This window comes from Melanostigma gelatinosum, assembly GCF_949748355.1.
Source record: "Melanostigma gelatinosum genome assembly, chromosome: 15".
Lineage (NCBI taxonomy): Eukaryota > Metazoa > Chordata > Actinopteri > Perciformes > Zoarcidae > Melanostigma > Melanostigma gelatinosum.
This window is the reverse complement of record NC_136648.1, coordinates 24885142-24903180: the sequence shown is the minus strand read 5'-3', so window position 1 is coordinate 24903180 and position 18039 is coordinate 24885142. Positions and strand designations below refer to the sequence as shown.

Here is an 18039-nt window from a genome sequence, read left to right as displayed (position 1 = left end):
GACAAGGACAGGTTGGGTCCTATTTAGACCGCAGTGTAGGATAGGAGGGGGTCACGTTTAGACCGCAGAGCAGAATAGGGGGGTTCAAGGGAGAACGTAGAACAGCATGGTTGCAGGTCTTACGGCCCCCGCATGTTTGGGGTCTCACTGCCTCAGCACAACCAGACCGGGTGAGCTCACCCGGGAAACTAGAACGTATGTCATACTTTGACAGGTCTCGCATCACTCGGACCGCGAAACAGAAATTATGTCATATCTGACTGCGAAATTAGAAATTTGTCAACTCTGGACGGGTCTCTTATCATACGGACCAGGAAATGAGAAACGGGGCACCTCAGACCCACCTTTTCTTTTAGGAAAGTAAAACGGTCCCGTCGGACCAGGAAACAGACACGTTAAGCCAGGTCACGGTCACCTAGGAAAACAGTCACGATAAGCCAGGTCACGTGCACCTAGGAAACACAGACACGTTAAACCAGGTCACGGTCACCTAGGAAAACAGTCACGATAAGCCAGGTCACGTGAGACCAGGCGATTGGGAAACAGTGTTAGACCAATCAGATGGAGAAAACGGTCGAGTCACACCAGAGGAATAGAGCAAGATAAACGCAGAGCACAGTAATATACAGTGCTGATAGGATATCCATTTGCACAATATAACGTGAACCATACCTTAGTGTTACTATAAGGAACATTTCAAGAAGGGTATCATGCTATCCCCTGCTATGAACCAATACCAAGAATGTGACCTACCAACGATACACCAATCGATGTAAAGATGTCACCACCACCAGTTATATGCAATCCTTACCGGATTTTAAGGCTTCAATGATCTCTGATTATCGAGGACGGTGTTGAGATCGGGGCGAATGTAAGATGTGAAGGTAGAGGATGACCAACGTCCCAATTGTTGTAGGGTAGTAGCAGAGATGCCTTAGTTAGCTGCCGAAGTAGCAGCCCCTATTCTAAAAGAGTGCCCCGAGTATAGCTGGAGTAAGAATAGTAGAGTCTATCCAAGCCACAACGACTGTGCAAGCACCTCCGCATTTGGCGTGTTTAAGCCATGAGTTACCAGCCAAGTACCCATTCACGTACCCATTAGACCAGAATATTGTGAGTCCAACAGAATTTCGTGCAATGGCCTTATACCGTGATGCGCGAAGATCCACTTGATCAACAGCATGCGAGAGTTAGCTTTAGAGATAACACATTTTGCATGAATGAGATAATGCTATTAGACAAATTGCATGACGAGCCACAATGCCAGAAACAATGTCAACATGACGCATGAATTATGCATGACTTACCGTACACATTGTTAAGGCTTTAAAGCGCTTGAGTTACCCTTTGTGTCTGGCAAACCACTGGCCTTAACAGAATCCCCCAAAACCCACGGATGGTCTGCATCCATGTCGACGTTTTAGTGAATCAGCGAAACTCAGCAGCTTGTTACACCATTCAAGTGATCGCACAGCAACCTGACACGCAGGTCAGCGCGGCACCCATCATCAAGGTAGATTGTGCCTCTTAGGCCAAGGAAGATGCCATGTCAAACGAGCAGGAGAGGAAAAGCGCGTCCCTAGGGGATGAGCCTGAATGGAGCTGATCTACTTTATGTATAACTGTCCACGTATGGTTTTGCCACTTAACCGTCCCCGTCAGGAGTCACAATAGCGCCGTTGTGGCAGATTACTGGCTGCAGAGCCTCTGGTACTGGAGCTCTGAGGAGTAACAGCCCTTCTCCATTGCTCATCTGTGCACATGAACTCCTCTCTGCCAGTGCTGCCCGTTTAACGATATGGTCTTTTACTTCCGCTGACCATGCCCCACACTTCAACAGGCATGCATTCTCGTTACCTTACTGATGTTACTGACTGTCACACCTCCCCATTGGTATCCGCTCTTTACTATGTTATCATAAATACCTTTAAATCCCATCCTACCTCGTGTCCTTCCGTATTTGTCCTAGCTTGGGAGCCGGGTTACGACATTACACATGGCCGCCTCCCAAACACAGAATGTGGACATTTATAAATCAGCCTTAACCACTATGGACAGACCCTTACAAGTTCATTCCTCCCATGCAGTTTAACCCAGTGTCTTTCATATGTCCAGAGACCATTATGATTATTCCAAGCAGCCAGGTGAAGCGCCACTAAGCTAAATATTTTGAGCAAACTCACCCGCTCAATCCAAAATAGAGGCGCCGATATGAGCTACGAGCCCAATAATCAGAATCCTATCACATGATTTCACTGCCCAACTATGATGTACCAAGAGGAATAGAGCTGACCCACATGTTTAATAACAAATAATGTTGCTGCACACAATCCTCTTTAACGTACGATGTAATACTTCCATTTACATCGCTTCACCCTGACTGTACTGAATTTAAAGCTGCATGACGATACAGTTGCCTTAATTTACTAAAATTAGGTACTTTATCTTTTTAAGATGAAAGTTCTTAAAAGCTTATGTTATGTAATTTAATCTATGAATGCAGCCCTTACTTTACACGACATATTCCTTCAACTTCTTGATTTAATAATCAGCTGTTGACTACGAACCAACCAACGTTGATACAACTGTTAGGCTGCTTCAATTTATATGGGACTAAATCATCCCGCACGTTAGACAGACCGTGATGTTCCGGACCTTTGCATGAGGAACCTCTCTCAAACTGGGCTTGTTGAAGTTCATTTGAACACCCTGCTCTATGCGTTGTCATTTCTGAAACACCAGAGGCGTACCAACAACATGGGCTGTGAAGAATAACAGAGGCGTGTTACTCATAGAACGTTGGCATAGCTGACACAAGCCATGGCCTACCTCCCCAATGCCGAGGAGGGATTGTAGTCATCTGTAACCTCATATTCATAAACTACTGATCGCCTTAGCCAAGCCCTGTTAGAGAAAAGTAAAGTATGAAATGTACCATAAAGAAACAAAGGTTAAATATCCTGTAAACTACTGGATTTGGCTGCCAAACATTTACTCAAAATGTAAACCCTGCTGTTCTGAAGCCTCTCAAAATAATTGGCCCATCTCCTATACTCCCCAGACATTACAATAGTGTTTTATCAGTACACTATTTGTGATATACAATTGATCATGAGAACCGCCCGCGCCAGATTGAATTCAGAGGTGCATGACCGAACCGTGACCACTTGCGGACCTACCCGCATCACGCGCCTGTCGTGAATACTTGCCGCGAGTACCCATTGCGCCCATCACTACGAAGAGGATAAACTCACTGCTAACTAATTGCTGCTTAGTTATGTTTATTTCGGCTCATAATGATTTGTAGTCTCATGAATGCGCTCCACTTCTACTAGGACAGGCGCTTTCATACTAATTAAATGAGAGCGATGCTCCGGAGCTCCAGACGTGTGTCAGCCCCATGACTTCCTCATTTGTCGGGAAATGACTAGGAGCGGAAACAAAGTCTCCGTTTCAACAGCTAGGAGCCTGAACTGTCCCGTGGAGCTGATTTACCATGGCGGCTGGTGGAGCCGCTGTTAACAGTATAACAGAAGCTGCATCGTTTACCAGAGATTGAAGACCAGTATCGATGGAGCGGATGGAGCTATCCGGTGGAAATGACGTTGTCTGCATTGGAGGCCCGGAGTGCTGGTGGAGAAAGAGTACGGGACGCCGCCTGCGGAGCTCGGATGAGCCCGGCGATGGATCGCCTGATCGCGAGTAACTGTTAGACTTACTAGGATACCACCGCAAACTACTAGCTGAGCCAAGAGGGCTTCTTGCTCGTCTGATGGGAGCCGCCGCGCCGCGCGAGTGCTCCTGCGCCGGCCACCTGGTGAGCTGAATGCCGGCTCCGGCTAAACACGATGTTGAGACCCGACTCTTCCTGAAACAATCAAAGTCGGAATCCGCCATTGTCTCAGTTACGCACAACTAGTTGTTTAAAATGTAAGAGAAATAGTATTGCATCTGCTTAGCTGAAATGACAACTGACAGCAGCAGAGAGGAGAACACTATTTAAAGTTTGACAGCAACGATATGATTGGCTTGAGGAACCGGTGTGCAGAATCTGGTTGGTTACTTAAAAGTGCACGCCCCCAATCAGCTGATAGAGTACTTACAAGGAGAGGAAAGACAGAGATTACTAGTGAGTGTCTTCCTGATTGAACTTGCGCTTGAGCAACATTTAATTATGTTAAATCCTCAAATCAATGCAAATCCCCTGAGTTAGTATTTGAAAGTCATCATAATAATATATTCACAGGCTTTTCAAGTCTTGTCCTGTATTATACAGTGTAACTCATGTTAAGGGAAGCATTTGATGAACGAGTGCTCCGAAACCTGCAAACATTACCACTTGCTAATGCTAATGTTAGCAAAATGGCCTTTTAAAGTAAAGATGACATATTTCTCTGGGTTTGAAAATTGTTGGAAACATTTGGATAGGAGTTTGCACGTTCTCCCCGTGGCAGTGTGGGTTCCCTCCGGGTTCTCCGGCTTCCTCCCACAGTCCAAAGACATGCAGCTCAGCTTATTTGGAGACTCGAAATTGCCCGTATGTGTGAATGTGAGCGTGCATGTTTGTCTCTACATGTGCCCTGCGATAGACTGTAGATCTAGTCATTTTTAGAAATTGTAATGCGTTATTTCACTCTCTGTGGCCTTGAATTGTAATTGCAAATAGTATATTTGCCTGCAGCATATAAGTCCTGCACCTCTATGGAAACGGCACAATCATGTCTAGAAGCAGGGACAACTCGGAAATGTTGTTTGTGCAGATTGAGGCTGATATATTAGCATTAGGGGTGTAACGGTTCACAAAATTCACGGTTGGGTTCGGTTCGATACAGTGGAGCCACGGTTCGGTACGTTTCGGTACAGTAGAAAACTATAAATGCCAGAGAAATGTACTTGATTTTAAAATATATTTATTCATTACAACTAACATCATGAAGTTATTCTTTGACTTTGAACAATGATGGAACTATACCTGAGTGACTCATCTTCTGGGGTGTCTTCTTAGCAACACATAAGCATAAAAAACAAAAACTGCTCCTTAATGTTATGTAGTATTGTTACTTACATCTTGCTTACATCTTATATTGTTACTTACATCTTGCAAAAGAGATTTTTAATCTCAATGGGACTACCAGGTTAAATAAAGGTTTTTTTTAATATTTTTAATTCAAACGTATTGTTCGGTTCGTCATGCGTACCGAACCGTGAGCCTCGTACCGAATGGTTCAATACGAATACGCGTATTGTTACACCCCTAATTAGCATACATCATGAAAAAATGAAAAAAACGCAAGTTGAATTTCTTAAAAAATGGGAAATCAATGGAATCTATTCCCCCACAAGTGTTTCTCATGTTAGTTCAATGTCCTTACAGCCTCTCCTGTCAGCTCCTCAACGCAGCCTGCAGTTCAAGCTCTACAGAGCTTCTGTCATGCTGCAGGTCTTAGCCCACTCAATCATGGCTTCCTAGTTGCACTGAGGAGTGCAGAATTAATATCCGGTTTGAGTTAACGATTTATTTAAGGCCAGATTTTAAATGAGACATGCAAAATAAAATGTTTTAGATGAAATATCACAATTTTAAGCTTCATTTTGGCTGCCTTTTCTGAAGGAAGCAATCATCATACATGATGTGTACCATCAGAAAGATGGAAATCTAACAATAATGACTGTTTTCACAGCTTCCTGCTTCAATCCAGCCGAGAGGGTTTGGAGTACAGAAGGTTAACGGGACTGGGCCCAGGCCTGATGAATATGGCTGCACCTGTTTGTCAGGGTGATGGATGTCCAAGGGAGGCTCGGGCTTGTCACTCCAAATGTGCTTGTGGAAGGGCTCCAGGAGTGGTCGCTGCAGCAGGGCCAGAGCGCCTCTCACCTCACCGCCGCTCTGCCTCAGGACCTCATGGCAGTGAGCCTCGTCGCTGAAGCCCAGCGCACACAGCTCCTTCACCTGAGCGGTACGGAATAAAAACATCACACCATCTCTCCAAGTAAAGGGAGACCGACCGAATGTTGTCGTGAAACTGTAATTGTCGCGGAGACCTTGGCTAGTCTGTCTCTCAGAGCTTGACTGGCAGCTCGCTCGGTGTCGCCCCCTTCTGTCAGCCAGGCCTGCTTGGCCTCCGCTCTGGACATCTGGACCGCATTCACAGGTTCCGCCTCTTTCCCGGCATCCTCGGCAGGAGCTTCACACGACCTGCTCTGTGTTAGAGGAAGGTCAATCGCTAACAGAGGAACATAGAGCCTTCAATTGTACAGAGAGCATCATACTGACTGTGCGCTCTCCTGTGTTCTGGTCACAGGCAGACTGAAGGGGAGCGGTTGCCACCGACGTCCTGATCAGGTCCAACAGCAGAGGAAGCTCCGTCTTTAACCACTTGCACGGCAGGATGCTGCTGTCCCCTGCTACTGTCCTGCTTGTGTACACCTCCTCTGGACTCACTCCTTTCTTCTCCCCATCCTACCACAGACAGAAAAGGACAGACGCAGTAGAATACAGACACTACTTGTATTCTAGATCCGAGGTTGATTGACAGGTGATGAAGTTGACTTGCTCTGATCAGCTGAATGAGCTTCAGTCCCTCCTCCTTCATCAGCCTCTGCCTCCAGGAGTCCAGGTCTTCGGGGGCGGGCTCTTTGGGTTTGATCGGCAGCGCGGGGACGCGTCTGACTGGAGAGGGAGGACGGAGCTTCGCGGGCAGGGGGGCGGGCTCCGGACGAGCCAGGTCACACATCTCACACACCGTAGCAGGAGAGTAGTTCAGATAGGTGCAGAACTGACACACCCACTGGGCAGAGAGACACGGAGAGAGACAAAGAGATGCAGAGAGAGGCAAAGAGACTCAGAGACACAAAGAGGCAGAGAGATGCAGAGAGAGACAGAGAGGCAGAGGCAGAGAGACGCAAAGAGGCAGAGAGACACAGAGAGACACAGAGACAGAGAGACGCAGAGAGACAGAGGCAAAGAGACACAGAGAGGCAAAGAGGCAGAGAGAGGCAGAGAGACAGAGGCAGAGGCAGAGAGAGGCAGAGAGACGCAGAGAGACAGAGAGGCAGAGGCAGAGAGACGCAAAGAGGCAGAGAGACACAGAGAGACACAGAGACAGAGAGACGCAGAGAGACGCAGAGAGACAGAGACGCAGAGAGACAGAGGCAGAGCGACACAGAGAGGCAAAGAGACACAGAGAGGCAGAGAGAGGCAAAGAGACACATAGAGGCAGAGAGGCAAAGAGACACAGAGAGACACAGAGAGGCAAAGAGACACAGAGGCAGAGAGAGGCAAAGAGGCAGAGAGACACAGAGAGACACAGAGACACAGAGACACAGAGAGGCAAAGAGACACAGAGACACAGAGAGAGAGAGGCACTCAGTATACGGCAAATCTTTTCGTGTTAACTGCACATTTTGAACGCATTTTGAAGTGTCCTTGAGCAAGACACTGAACCAGGTGGCACCTTGCATGGCAACCTCTGCCATCAGTGTATGAATGGGTGTGAATGGGTGAGTGTAGATATGTAGTGCACAGAGCTTAGAGGGGTCAGAAGACTAGAAAGGTGCGATATAAATGCAAGTCCATTTACCTTCTTGGATAAGGAGAAATATGATTTAATCATCTCAAACATAAGATATTATGACTTTCTTGAATTTCCCTTGCTGCAATGTATGCAGGCTTTATATTATGGTGTAATTGTGGGTAGTACCGATTAAATTGTTTTCACAATGACATTTAAGATTGTTCTTCTGTTAATTATATGTAAAAGAAAAGCCTCATTAATCCACTCTGATTTAAAGGAACAATAAAACCTGACATCTTTACAGCCACTGGATGTATGTCATGTGGCTTTGTGCCACTAGCTGCCCTGACATTTTGTTTTCATGCTTGCAGTAAGTGAGAAATTCAAAACGCAGGCACCAAACATCAACACTATGGACTCATCTGACTTGTCTGGGGGAGGAAAACTCAATGTAAAACACAAAACCGGTCACGGTATAATGCCACTGATAGACCGAATTTACCTCTAAATGTACTTGATTGGATTGAGACACACATGATCTGATAACAACGCTGAATGTCTACAGCTGTGCTAGCAGCTCTGTGCAGCTGTGCTAAGCTAAATGCTAACTTGCTCACAATGGCAATGTTAACGTGTTCAGTGGGTAATAATAATAACTAGAAAATGCATTTCCTGCTGAAAATGCGTTGGAATGCTGAAATTAATTGTGAAAAAATTGCTGAAAATTAAGAAATGATATTTGAACAATTTCTGTAGCTTAAACAAATTTCAGAAGTAGTGATATTTGTTGTAATAGTCGTAGAAGTTGTAGTTGAAGTAGAAGTATTATTAGTAGTAGAAGTATTAGTAGCATTATAATAAGTAGTAGCAGTAGTGATATTTGTAATAGTCATAGTAGAAGTCGTAGTTGTAGTAGAAGTATCATTAGTAGTAGAAGTATTAGTATTTAGAAGAAGTAGTAGCCTAGTATCAGCAGTAGTAGTAATAGCTGTAGTAGTGGTCGTAGTATTTAATATAACAGTAGTAGTAGTAGTAGTAGTAGTCGTACTAATAGCTGTAGTAGTATTAGTACTGGTAGTAGCATGAATAGCAGTAGTAGCAGTTGTAGTATAAGTAATAGTGGTAGTAATAGCAGTAGTGGTAGTAATAATATTGATGGTAGCAGTAATAGCACTCGTAATAGTAGCAACAGCAAAAGTTGTAGAAGTAGTAGCAGCAGTAGTCGTAGTAATACTAGAAATATTAGCAGCAGTAGTAGTTGTCTCAGTATTAGTAAGAGCATTCATTATTTCAACAAAAAAGCCTAATTTTGAGCTGAATGTTTACATACCAAGCCATGGGGCTTTTATTTTGAAAGGGTGGGGCTGGGTGGGGGAGGGAGGGGGAGAGGAGACATAATCATAATGTTTGTCACACATAAACAGAGATTATTAAATGACAGGCTTCATCACAAGCAGTTCAGTTAGAATTCACTCTCTGAGGCTTTTATTTTGAAGTGGGGTGTGGGGGAGAAGGGGAGAGGAGACAGAATCATAATGTTAGACTAGAAAATGCATTTCCTGGTGAAAATGCGTTGGAATGCTGAAATCTGAAATTAATCTCAAAAACATTGCTGAAAATAGATATCCAATTTTTTAAAAATTGCAAAAAGCTTAATAATTCAAAAAGTTGAAAGATTACAAATATGAAGTTATATCACCCCTCTCCTGAAAGAGCTGAACATTTTGATATTCGAACAGTTTCTGTAGCTCAAAACAAGTTCCAGCGGTAGTGATATTTGTTGTAGTAGTAGTAGTAGAAGTTGTAGTCGAAGTATTATTAGCAGTATAAGTATGAGTAGCATTTGAAAAAGTACTAGTTGTAGCAGTAGTGATATTTGTAGGAGCAGTAGAAGTTGTAGTCGAAGTATTAGTAATTAGAAGAAGTAGTAGTAGTCATAGTAATAGCTGTAGTAGTGGTCGTAGTATTTAATATAACAGTAGTAGTAGAATAAGTAGTAGTAGTAGTGGTAATAGTAAAGTCAGTTTTTGAAGTAGCAGTAGTAGTAGTACTAGTAGCAGTCGTACTAATAGCTGTAGTAGTATTAGTACTGGTAGTAGCAGGAATAGCAGTATTAGCAGTTGTGGTATAAGTAATAATGGTAGTGGTAGTGGTAGTAATAGCAGTAGTGGCAGTAATAATATTTATGGTAGCAGTAATAGCAGTAGCAGTAGTAGTAATAGTAGCAACAGCAAAAGTTGTAGTAGTAGTAGTAGTAGTAGTACTAGAAATATTAGCAGTAGTAGTAGTTGTCGCAGTATTAGTAAGAGCATTCATTATTTCAACAAAAAAGCCAAATTTTGAGCTAAACGTTTAAATACAGTTAATCCATGAGGCTTTTATTTTGAAAGGGTGGGGGAGGGAGGGGGAGAGGAGACATTATCATCATGTTTGACACACATAAACAGAGGTTATTAAATGACAGGCTTCATCACAAGCAGTTCAGTTAGAATTCACTCTCTGGGGCTTTTATTTTGAAGTGGGGTGTGGAGGAGAAGAGACAGAATCATAATGTTCGATAAACACAAACCGGTGATTAAATGACAGGCTCATCACAAGCATTTCAGTTAGGATTCATTCTGAGGGGCTTTTATTTTAAAATGGCGTGTGTGTGGGGGGGGGGGGGGTGGAGGAGGGGGGAAAGACCTCTAAAGAGCCCTAAGACCTGAATGACTGTATGAGAGAGAGACACACAGAGAGAGAGAGAGAGAGAGAGAGAGAAGATAGAATGAGTGTATGAGAGACACAGAGAGAGAGAGGGAGAGGAGTATATGTGCGTGTGTGTCTGTGAGTCTGTGTGTTTATCAACATCACTAATTGGCTCAATTGCAAACACCTGTGTGCCTGAAGCCATTTCATGGAGATAAAACAGTTGAAACAGGGAAACACCTCCCCAAACAAATCCTCAAAACTCCCATAACCGTAGCTCCTATTGCTCCGATATTAATAATTGAGAGGAAGAATGAGTCCTGTAAAAATTGTGTCTGTAGTGTAAGAAATGTGGCTTAACTGGCAATCTAGAAATGGGGTACCGTGTTCTGTGGAAGATGTTTTTGAAGCAAAATTTAACATTGGTCTCTGTGGAGCAGAAAGTTGGTTTTCCTCTCAATTAATGGCTTCCGTGTCAAATGTGGAAATCTGTGGGATTCCACAGTAATTTTTCTACGACAAGGACAAGATTAGCTACTTCTACATCAAGAAATTATGCATGAAGAGTGAAGATTGTGGACACAGTGGCAAAATACAAATGTTTTTTTCACAAGAATCTCAAGCTGCTCTTCACTCTAGCGGTGACATCACGCACTCTAAGCTGCGCAATACACACCCATTAAGTCAGAAAAGGGCTGAAAAATCATAAAAGTTAAATTGCTGCAGTTCCAAAAGTTTAGAAGATATCAGAAAGCTGAATTATGCGGCAATAGTTCAGGGTTTTCTCAACATTTGAAAGTTGAAATGGTGTCTTTAGCTGAAAGTATGAGGAAGTTGAAGGATTTGAAAGTTGAAGAAGTTTAAGAGGATTTAAAAATCTTCTCCAGACATCCCATTCAAAAAGTTTAAAGGTTAGAAATAGAGAAAGTCACAGCAGAGATGAGCTGAAGGAGCTGAACATTTTGATCGTTGAACGGTTTCTGTAGCTTAAAATATGAAGGAGAAGAAGAGGTGCGACGGAAGAAATAGAAGTTGAATAAAGATTCGAAGAATTGTTGGAATGCTTAACAGCATTCCAACAATAAAGAAACAGGATAACAATCGTTGGAATGCTTAACAGCATTCCAACAATAAAGATTCGAAGAACAATTGTTGGAATGCTGTTAAGCATTCCAACAATAATGCATTCTATTTGTAACGCACTTTTCATTAAGAAAATCTCAGAGTGCCTTAGAGCCAGTACATAGTAAACATGTAAAACATACATATAATGTATCATGTTTACTATGTCGACCATCTTAGTCTTGTGTGTTCGCATGCTAACAGTTGCTAATCTGTACCAAACGTACAGAACTGAGGTACTAAACCAAAGTATTGGACAAATGGAAATCTTGACACGTAAAAAGTTCTCCAGAGTTATTACAATTTATCCGAAGAGGAACATGAATGTGTTTACCAATTTAGGCAATCTGTCCAATAATTGACGAGGCATGCTAAACCATGAACGTAAACTTCATGGTGATGCTACTGCTAGTGTAAGAAATTTGAGCAAAAAACTGTAGTTAGTAGATATAATAAGTGTTTAATAATTCATAATTAATAATTCATAATTAGTCATAATCGTAAGGGTTTTGGGAATGCATAATTAAGATAAACATAAAGTGATGTAGGAATAGTAGCTAAAAGACATGAAGCTTCTGCCAAGTTGCAGAAGTTTAACTTTCACACTGAAGGATTATTATAGAATGAGTTAAAACGTAACTGACGGTCATTGAATGTGTTAGTAAACTCAGGGGCAGACAGGCGAATACACTCCTGGAAGTTAGCCAATAGGAATCGGGATAGACGGAAGAGGAGGTGTTTCGAACAGATGTGGGTGGTTTAATTTCAAGCCTTTTTCTCTCTCGTGTGATGGCCCTCGGACGACAGACGTGTTTTATACCTGAGGAGCTGAGTAGAGTTTTTTGCAAATGGGGTTTTATTGTTTTAATATTTCATAGGAGTATGTACTCCAATGTTTAACTGTAATCATACTTGCATCAGTGGAATTAAATTCCTTATAATTGTAAATCAGTTTCGGTAACGTTTTTAGCGCCGTGTGTCTGAAAAGCTATCATTCCACGTGTGCTGGCCTGCTCCACTTTCATTGTGAGGAGATTTCTCCCTCAACAAATTTGGCTGTACCACGAAGGGACATTCTTACCGGCCTCGCTGTGTGTGCTGAAGGCAGCGTTGGTCAAGCAGACATCCTGGGCCCATAATATCGGTAGGCAGAGCCGTTTCATGAAATCTGTGAGGTAGCTTTTAGGAAATTTAGGGGAGGTCTGCTTGGCTAAGTGTTGCTAACGGCTAGCTCTGCGTTGCTGGTGAGGACGTTCCACGGAGAAGGCCTCGTTCCACTGAGGTAAGCTACAATTTACTGTCTGAAGTATGGTGAACTAAGGGACTAGTCCAGTGTATAAGGATCCTAAGAATAAAGCAATTAAAGGCAGACAGCGCTGTATTAAATCACCACATTGGAATCAAACAGTTTTTCGACAGGGCAAACTGCTTTGCTTATGCTGGGAGTCTCCTCGGCTCAACGTGAGTATTGCTAGGCCTGCAGATAACTAGTTTAAAGCAGTTATGTAGCTTGGCGAACTGAAATATCGTGGCTTTGAGGGGCTTAGGGGTGCAATCCTTTGCAGGCTTAGTCCACGAGTTTTGGGTCTTGAGCATAAGCTGTTTAGAGAAGCTAGGCTAGCGGGAGTTAGCTTCTGAGGCTGCGGTTCACGGGTGATGATACACCGATCCTGGAAGACTATCTCGCTTGCTTTGGCCGTGCATTAAAAGTAGCGATCGTGTGGGTGATTCGGAAGAAGTAGAATAATGGGCTTTTGGGGGAACTAGACTTACTGGGGGAGTAGTTGTGTCGCTGGAAGTGCAGAACTCGTGATCATAACGTAACAATGAACTCAGGTCTGGAGGAGCTAATAGCCTGTTAAACCGGAGGATTTAAGGTTAAATAAAACCGGACAATAAGTCCAATAATACGTGTGACCAGTCTGTGTTTTAGCAGCGTGGAAATACGTTTAAAATGATGAATAACATTGCATAATCTGTAGCCGCGCTGTGAGGAGCTAACGCTAGCTACGTGTAGCTCCGGTTTTGCGGTACTCTGTATGTAAAATAAAAGTGCTTATAAAATAAAATAACCAGTAGAGTGTGAGAGGAGACAGAGGTCGTACCAGTGGAATTAAAGTGTGGGATTTTGGTGAAACTTGTGTGTGCGTATGCTTTATTAGAAGCTCCGTTTTTGTCGTTAGCATAGCGGTTAGCATATCCGTTACCAAAACAACCAGTTTCAGGATAACTTCCTGTCGGCGAGAAGAGCGTAGAAGAATAGGATAAAACGCCAGAAAACCAACTAGCGGCCAGGAGGAGTAACTGCTAGATAGGAGTAACTGCTAGATAATGGTAATAAGTGTTTAGAATCTGTGAATTTTTCAGAGATTCATTGTCTAAGAGCTGTAAGCTTATATCCTGACCTTAGTTTTAATTAAGCATTATAACTTTAGTTGTTGACTTTGGTTTTAATTCAGCATTTTAACAAAGATTAATGGTTTCAGTTGTGCTTCTTCAATTCTTGAACTTAATTGTGATTCATTAGTAAATGAGATTCATTATTTTGCAGACCAGAGTGTAAGTGCAGTTCAACAGTTTGACTTGCATTGGTATTTCTGATTGAATATCTTTGAAGACAGTTATTGATTTTTTAAAGTTGAATTTAATATTTAATTGATTAATTATTCATTGTTTTTTTATTTCATTTTACTTCCAATTTTAAACCTTTCGAATTCTGATTTGGAACTGGATTGTGATTTTGATTCTGATTTAGATGTTGAGTTTGATTTCGGAATTCTAACTTCAATTTTGGATTCGAGATTCCTTCACATATCCAGTGTTGACAAATTTTGGTACATTTACTATTTTACATCGTTCCTAAGAATCAATTTTGACACGGACGGCGCAAACATATTTGAGAGATCGTTGACCTCTCTTACACTACAGACGTATGCTAACATTTACTGCTGAACTTTGGGCAGTTTTGTGTTTGTTTTAGTCAAGGTGCGTGGTTGAGTGGATCCAGATCTGGGAAGTGAAGCAGTGGATCCCAGTTTTGGAGTCAACGGCCGCACACAATACAGCACAGAGGGTGAGTTGACTTTGATTCATGTGATGACAAGCGTGCACATTTAATACACACATTTGAATACTCCTAGGCTGCATAATGTTTACATTAAAGAAGCAGAGGAAGGAAGTAGGAGAACTGGTAAGAAGACTAAAATGTGAAGTAAGAGGAGTAGAACGCATCAGAAAAGATTTGCAACAGCAGATAGAGGAAAGACGAGCAGAAAGTAAAGAAGACGAGGAGATAAAGAGAATGCAGCGGCGACTGCTGAAACTGCAAGTAGCAGAGGTCGACAGAGAAATGAGTAGAAAATTTCAGGCCAAGAAACAGATGGCCGTAGCCAAGGCTCAGGCCTCACAACAGCCCCAATATCCAGCTGCACCCCCGACCTCATACCAACCAAATCCAGCAGAACCGGCCCCCACAGTGGTGTACTACCAACCTCCACCACATTATAGAGGCAGAGGACGTGCACGTGCATCCAACAGAGGGAGAGGTAACGATAAAGGGGGGTATGGGGGTCTTGTAAGTAAAGGAGAGTGCTACGTATGCGGGAGAGAAGGTCATTGGCAGAGAGATTGCCCACATAAAAGAAGAGGAAGACAGCCCAATGCACTAGCCAAGATACATAGATGGTTGCCATGTGATCCCTTACAGCAGAGATATCGAGGTGAAGGGGGGATATGGTAAGGTGTCAAACATTTATGGTAAGGTGTCAAACATTTTTTGTAGATCCACATTTAGAATAGTTTTCAGTAAAGGTGCTACTCACAATTGAGATTTAATAACGTCATGATAAACCACAACTTTGAATTTAAATACAGCACAATCCAAGTCCTCTAACTCAGTGATAGGTCTTAGCCTAGACTTGCTAACCCTAGAAATTGAGAAATATACGGGAGCTCTAACTAACATGAGCCGAGTTTTGTTTTCTCAGGTGACAAACGCAGAAGCAGCAGCTGACGAAAGGAAGCAGGCTGACGTGTCACCAGGCAGTCTGGTGTGGATAAGAGTCCACAAGCGCAGGTGGAGTGAACCAAGGTGGACCGGTCCATGGGAGGTAGTATTGGCAACCTCACATGCAGTAAAGGTAAAATGGGAGCGACTTGGCACCAACTCACTCACTGTGCAGCAGCGAAGGTAACGAGTGAGACACTCGCAGAGACAGGATTGAACATCAAACAGGCAAAATTTGAAGCTAAAGACACTTCAAAAGAGGGGTTTAGACAGTACTGAAGATGACGTTTCCCCCACAGTTTAAGCGAGGGCGTCCAGTAGGAGACTCTAGGTTCAGTGGGTTATGGAAGTCTGTAATTATTTGCTTCCTGATTTCAGTAGTTTCCCTCTTAGTATGGGGAATTAACCACAGACAGGAACCAGAACACATGCATGACTACATCAAGATTCGACATCTAGCCTCAGTAACTAATCAAACCGATCTTAGACCACGTAGAGAGGCTTCTCTGACGACACTCACCTATGAAAATGTAACTCTCACTCTTATGTTCAAAGAAGGTACAACATCAACGGTCCAGTTCGACTTCTGAGAAGTAGTTTCCTGTCCCAAGTATGAACACACCTACGGTTGGATGTCCAAAACCTTGTGCATCATAACTGACCAGTGTGGGCCCGCCACAAATAAGTATGGGAAGCTGTTATCATATTATGCCTGTGATGTGTACAAAGGGGTTGGGTAGATGTAATCCTTTAAGACTTACCTTAACAGACCCAAAATTGACCGACGGAGGACTTTACGTAGTACAGGGAAAGGCAACTACTGATAGTCCTGCCCCACAAGGGCTCATTAGTATTATTGTTAAGCCTGTCAAAAAGAACAGGTTCGACATACGACTGACGCAGAGAATGAGGTAAGGGGTGGAAACTGGAATGGCAGATGGGAATTTATGGTGGGTACAATATACGGCTTCAAGTCAGAAGTACAGATTGTATTGTGTGTTTAGGATCTAGACCCCTAGCAACACTAGTTCCTTCAAGATTCAGACTCCTAAGTCCTGAATTTAGTTGTATTTTAACTCTGTTTACTGATGACACTTTGCCCCTCCATCACACTTGTCAGGGGCTACACTGGGATTACCCACCTGTAGAATATAATACCCCAGCTCTGTTCAAGGTTACAGAGGGTCCATTTGCTTGTATAGTCTCAGATACAGCTAAGGGGCCCAATGTAGGTAGTATTATTGCAAATTATAGCAAATTGTAGCCACAGTCACAATGCTAGCGACTATCTATATAACAGTGTGTTAAGACAGACAGCACCTAGAGCTGATTTATGGTGGTGGTGTGGAGGAAGAACCATATATCCAATCCTGCCTAAAGATTGGACAGGTAGATGTGCGTTGGTGCAACTTATATTGTCATTCTATATCTTGCCTGTCACTGATGCAACTTATAGAGAACTCATCTCACCACGCCCACATGCTAACAGAAGATCCAAAAGAGATGCCGGTAGCCCAAAGGGAGCTTTTGATGACCAAGTGTACATAAGATGTCATAAAAGTGCCAAGGGGGGTGTCTAACGACTTTCAAGCCAGAAATCAAATAGCAGCAGATTTAGAATCTGTTTTCTCTCAAAGGGTGATGATTAATAAAAATGTCGATTGGATCAACTACATTTACTATAACCAACAGCGTTTTGTAAACTTCACCAGGGACGCCATATCAGGACTGCATGCACAGCTGGCGAAGACTAGTTTTATGACCTTGCAGAACAGAATGGCATTAGATATGATTTAGCAGAGAAAGGTGGCGTTTGCCAGATGTTTGGGTCTGCGTGCTGTACTCTAATTCCAAATAACACAGCTCCTGATGGATCGTTGACCAGGGCTCTGGAGGGACTGACAGCACTCAGCCAAGAGCTAGCGGAGAACTCTGGTGTCACGAATCCATTCACCGACTGGTTGGGAAGTATGTTTGGCCAGTGGAAACATACATTTTTGTCAATCGTAATTACTCTGTGTGCTGTCGTCGTAGGCCTCCTAGTCGTCTGTGGATGTGGGTTCCCTTGCATCCGTGGACTTCTACAGGGGTTTATTGCTTCACCGATGAGCCAGACACCAGTCCAGGCAACCAGTTATGTGTTGAGGATGAGGACGAATTGGAGCTTCTGATGGCCACAGTCTAGATGAGGCCACCAGCGGTGCCATAGCGGAACTTCACAAGCGGTTCCTGACCATCCTCTCGGAGATCCTGTAGGACCTGATAAGGCCCAGATGGACTTCTAAAACATCCGGTGAGATGTTGGAAATTTGGGAAATAGACGGATTGTTTTGGATGAGTATCTTGAGATTTTATTTTTTGTTTAATTGGGTTATAAGGGGATTTTAGGGTGTAAAGATTAAGAAATGTAATTTTGTCAAGTGTAAATGAACAGTCAAGGCTTCTCAGTATGTGTTCTCTAGCCTACAGGCTGTATCCTGATCCTGCCAGCCCCAAGACATGGAAGGCAGTGATTTTCAACGGATTAGATTTTGAAACGGACTGAACAGAAATACTTGAAATGATATCTGTATGCATGAATTGTTTGCCTCTGTTTAGATAGATAGGGAGCCTCTCCCTGGATTGAGTAGGGGGGAGGTCTCCAGGGACATTTGAATAACTAACTACATTTGAGTAGCTAACTCACAGTGAACTGTGAGTTAGGGGGGA

General features: G+C 43.1%; 1 protein-coding gene across 1 annotated transcript in view; it reads right to left on the bottom strand.

Moving 5' to 3' along the window:
- Window positions 1-18039, bottom strand: part of rnf31 (ring finger protein 31) — an 89380-nt gene that overhangs the window by 44494 nt on the left and 26847 nt on the right. The window contains exons 10-13 of the mRNA XM_079284962.1: window positions 6555-6788; window positions 6275-6460; window positions 6043-6201; window positions 5765-5950 (exon numbers count right to left, since the gene is read on the bottom strand). Of these exons, the coding sequence (XP_079141088.1) occupies window positions 5765-5950; window positions 6043-6201; window positions 6275-6460; window positions 6555-6788 (765 nt within the window). The remainder of the gene's footprint in view (window positions 1-5764; window positions 5951-6042; window positions 6202-6274; window positions 6461-6554; window positions 6789-18039) is intronic.